This window comes from Bubalus bubalis, chromosome 14 (assembly GCF_019923935.1).
Source record: "Bubalus bubalis isolate 160015118507 breed Murrah chromosome 14, NDDB_SH_1, whole genome shotgun sequence".
NCBI lineage: Eukaryota > Metazoa > Chordata > Mammalia > Artiodactyla > Bovidae > Bubalus > Bubalus bubalis.
In genome coordinates, this window is record NC_059170.1 from 45,570,085 (window position 1) to 45,574,284 (window position 4,200).

The window sequence follows — 4,200 nt, forward strand, 5'->3', positions numbered from 1 at the left end:
CCCTCCCGGCTCACAGGGTCAGGGTTCTCAGGAACAACCCCAATACTTGGACACCTCTACGCACACACAAGGGGCTCTAAAGACATTATTTAGAATATATGAGCCATTGTCCTTTTTCTGATCAAGTTTAAAAGGACAGTGAGTACAAAAGATTTCACTAAGCTGTTCTCCATCAACACACACATTGAATGCTGTCTCTTTCATCAATACTTCACACACACTTCAAGTCACGTTTCTTGAGATCCCTTTGCCAACACCATTTTCTCTCTTTCTGCTTCAAGTTGCTCAGTCAGAAGAATCTGTTCTCCCAAAAGACGAATATTTTCTTTTTTCCGATTTTGCCTTTCAATGTCTCTGATCACTCCATCATGAAGCCTCTAAAAATGTAAGAAACAGATTTCAGTAAAACTGGAACAGGTAGTTCCCATCCTTGTATCATTCAAATCTAAAAAACAGTTTAGATACAGTTAAAACTTTTAGATTCCAACTACCTAATTACTATTTTAATTTACTGTATGCTGCTGTTGCTAAGTCGCTTCAGTCGTGTCCGACTCTGTGCGACCCCATAGATGGCCTCCTACCAGGCTCCTCTGTCCCTGGGATTCTCCAGGCAAGAACACTGTAGTGGGTTGCCATTTCCTTCTCCAATGCATGAAAGTGAAAAATGAAAGTGAAGTCTCTCAGTCGTGTCCGACTCTTAGCGACCTCATGGACTGCAGCCTACCAGGCTCCTCCGTCCATGGGATTTTCCAGCAAGAGTACTGAAGTGGGGTGCCATTGCCTTCTCCCAATTTACTGTATAAATGTAATAAAGAAACTATAAAATTAACTTGGTAGACTGCCATAGTATTATTACAGACTTCTTACTGTCCACATCATTTAATACAAATATGGTAAATAGCAATTAAAAATTAAAAACTGGGGCTTCCCTGGTGGTCTAGTGGGTAAGAATCCTCCTGCCAATGCAGGGGACACAGATTTGATCCCTGCTTCTGCTGGAAAGATTCCCCATGCTTCAGGGCAACACTAAGCCTGTGTACCACTATTTAGCAGATGTGCCTCAACACCCTCAAGTCTGTACTCCACCATAGTAAAAAGCCTGAGCACTGCAACCTGCAACAAAAGCCCAAGCACAGCAACAATGACCCAACACAGCCAAAAATAAATCTCTTTTTAAAAAAAGAAAGAAAAACTGCCACTGTGCTGAATTTTAGAAGTTTAGTTGATACATGATACTTTAAAAATTTGAGAGCAATGGAAAAAAATAAAACAAGTGAAAAACAACAAACAAAAAAGAAACAGAAGAAAAAAAAGAGAGCTAAATAAAAATTTGAGGAGGGAATTCCCTGGTGGTCCAGTGGTTAAGAATCTCCGCTTCCACTGGTTGGGGAACAAAGACCCCGCAGGCCACCTATGTCCCCTGCCCCCCAAAAAAAACCTTGATGAGAGTTAAAGTAACTGTGAACTACATTCCTGTTAGCAATTGTCCTAGCTGAATAATAAATATCATAGAAAAAAAGTACTAAAATTTGAACAAAGTTTAAGTCCGAGAAAGTAAAGAACCTGGCTTGTTCTGTTACATAAAGAGAATAAGTAAAAATTACACAGAATTACCATCAATTACCTAATGGGCAGAGAAGGGGAAAAAAAGAAAGCTATCAGCAGAGGAAAAACAAAGGCCCACCAATGACAATTACTTTCACAAACACTAATGACAGAAGGTTCCAGAACATGAATGTGGCATCTAAGATGACTTCCTGAAGCATCAATCCAGTCATTACTAATAACAAACATTTTATAGTTTACAGGTCATTAAATACTCTCCTAACAGTGGCCTGTGAGGCAGAATAATGGGGGCAGGGCATGGGACCTGGGTAAATGTTTTTTTGTTTTTGTTTTTTTAATTTTAAACCAGACCTCTTTCAAATAAACTACAAGATAAGTATCTCCATCTGCAAGGCTAGCTTGCAATTCATCAACAAGCACCAAGTTACAGATCTGTTTGTCTTTGGTTTTTAAATTTACTATTATGTCTACTTTAACAACTCACCAAGTACCTTGGTGCTGGCCCTCCTCCAGGCCTGGAGCTTCAGTCCTCATCATCAGGGAGCTAAGAAATTTAAGAGTCCTGGGACTGATACACAACTGAAACCCGTCTGTCTTGAACCCTGCGCCCTTGGCCAGATGTCCAGACAGAATCGGAAGCTCTCATTCTACTCTTCCCTCCCCAGCTCCTGTCCTGTGGGCCTCCTGTCAGGACACATTGACATACCCCACCCAACCCCTGAAGCCCACACCTTCCACACCTGCTCTGAGGTCCTCCCTTCCTTTCTCAGACTTTGGCACATGGCTTAGGTTCTTGTTCTCCATCCATCATTTGCTAGTTTCCCCCTCAAGTTTCAAGATCTGTGCCAACTGCCTGGCACACCCTTCCTGGGACTTCCGGCTGACAACTGTGCTGACCACCCAGACCTCTTCATTACCATAACTCTTACACCTGGAACCCAGCGCCTGGTGCAGTTCTTACTCCTCGGGTAGTACTGCCAGTTTTGCTGGCTTCCTGTGAGGATGAGCGCTCCGTACAGTGCCTGGTATGTGGTAGACAGTCAGGAAACAACGGGGGACCACGCCAACCACTGATTTATTTCTTGCTTCCCTGAACCTTCCAACACACCCAACTATGTCAAATCACATGTCCTCCTCTTTCCCAGGAAGTAAGCCACATGAATGACTGGACGGATAACAAACACAAGTTATTCTGGTCAACCTTCACCTCTAACTTACAAATATCTAAACCTTTCACTTTTCGCATTATAACAGCAGTTCTCAACTCTGGCTGCATGTTAGAACCCCTGGGTCGCTTTTAAAACATACATAAGCAGGTTCCACACCCGCAAGAGATTCTGATTTGACAGGTCTGGAGCAGGACCCAGGCGGTTTCACGGTATTTAAAAAAAAAAAAAACTTCCCAGGAATACTGGCACGTGTAGCTGGGGGTCAGAATCAAGCTTGAGCCCAGCCTTACTCTACACTCGGAAAAACCCCTGCTCCCTGACCTCAGAGTTACATCCGCTACAGCATTCTCAACCCCCTTGTCAAATTTCCTCCCATCACCATCTTTTCCTTCTTAGAGAAGGAAGCCTCCTGCCTCTGTTTGGAAAGCTATCCCCTTAGCTGTGTTAGTTGCTCAGTCGTGCCGGACTCCTCCCGACCCTATGGACTGTAGCCCCCCCAAGCTCCTCTGTTCATGGAAATTCTCCAGGCCAGAGTACCCGAGCGGGTTGCCATGTCCTCCTCCAGGGGATCTTCCCCACCCAGGGATGGAACCCAGGTCTCCCGCATCGCAGGCACATTCTTTATCCTCTGAGCCACCAGGGAAGTCCCTTAGAGCCCTACTTTAAGCCCAAATCTCTCATCTCCTCCATGTCCTGTCATCGTTAATCATTCCATTCCCTCCGCTAAATCCCTGTACCACCGTCGGCCTCGTCTGCCGATTTCCAGAGCGTGGAACAGGACAGAGGCCTCGCCGGCAGCATCTCCGCACCACCAGCACACGCACCGGCTCCCTCCCGCTGCCTGTGCCCACCCCGGGCGACCCAGGCTCCGCCGCCCCCAGCCACTCCCCTCGCTCGACCATCAGACCCACGACCAGCCGCTCTTCCTCTTCTTTCTTCCCTACGAGCTCGGGGCCAAGGCTTGCGCCCGGGGGTCACGCTGACCGATTGGGAAATCGAAGACCCGAGAACTGAGAGACACAGCGCGGACGGTCAGTCTCCTGCGCTCCGACGCCGGCGGGCCTGGGGGCCGGGGTGGGGGGCGTCTCGGAGCCCAGTGTACTCGGGGACTCCCCCCTCACCCCCAGGACCGTTCCTCCCAAGGAGAAGGGGGGTCCCCCGGCCCCGGAGAAGGGAGGAAAGGCGAGGAAAAGAGGCGCCACGCGGAGCCAGGCCCGAGGCCCGAACCGCGCGGGCCTGGGACACCGACCTGCCGGTCCTGCCGTTGCTTCAGATGCACGCCCGCCACGGTGGCCGCAGTCAGCAGCACCGAGAGGCCCAAAACCACCTTGGAGCGTCTGGACATCCCCCTCGCCTGCCTGCCTGCCGGCCGCGGGCTCTGCTCACAGCGCTTGAGGCCCGGGGCCGCCTCCGCCGCCGCCGAGTCCGCGTCGCCGCCAGGGGCGGGGCCAGGCGCGATGCCTCA

At 49.0% G+C, this 4,200-nt stretch overlaps 1 protein-coding gene across 1 annotated transcript; it reads right to left on the bottom strand.

Moving 5' to 3' along the window:
* Positions 1 to 168: 168 nt before the first annotated feature.
* LOC102411715 (protein PET117 homolog, mitochondrial) lies at positions 169 to 4,200 on the bottom strand. The gene is made up of 2 exons (XM_006077238.3): positions 3,985 to 4,200; positions 169 to 377 (listed from the first exon to the last, which is right to left on the bottom strand). Exons 1-2 carry the CDS (start codon positions 4,078 to 4,080, stop codon positions 228 to 230), a joined length of 246 nt encoding a protein of 81 aa, XP_006077300.1. The 5' UTR covers positions 4,081 to 4,200; the 3' UTR covers positions 169 to 227.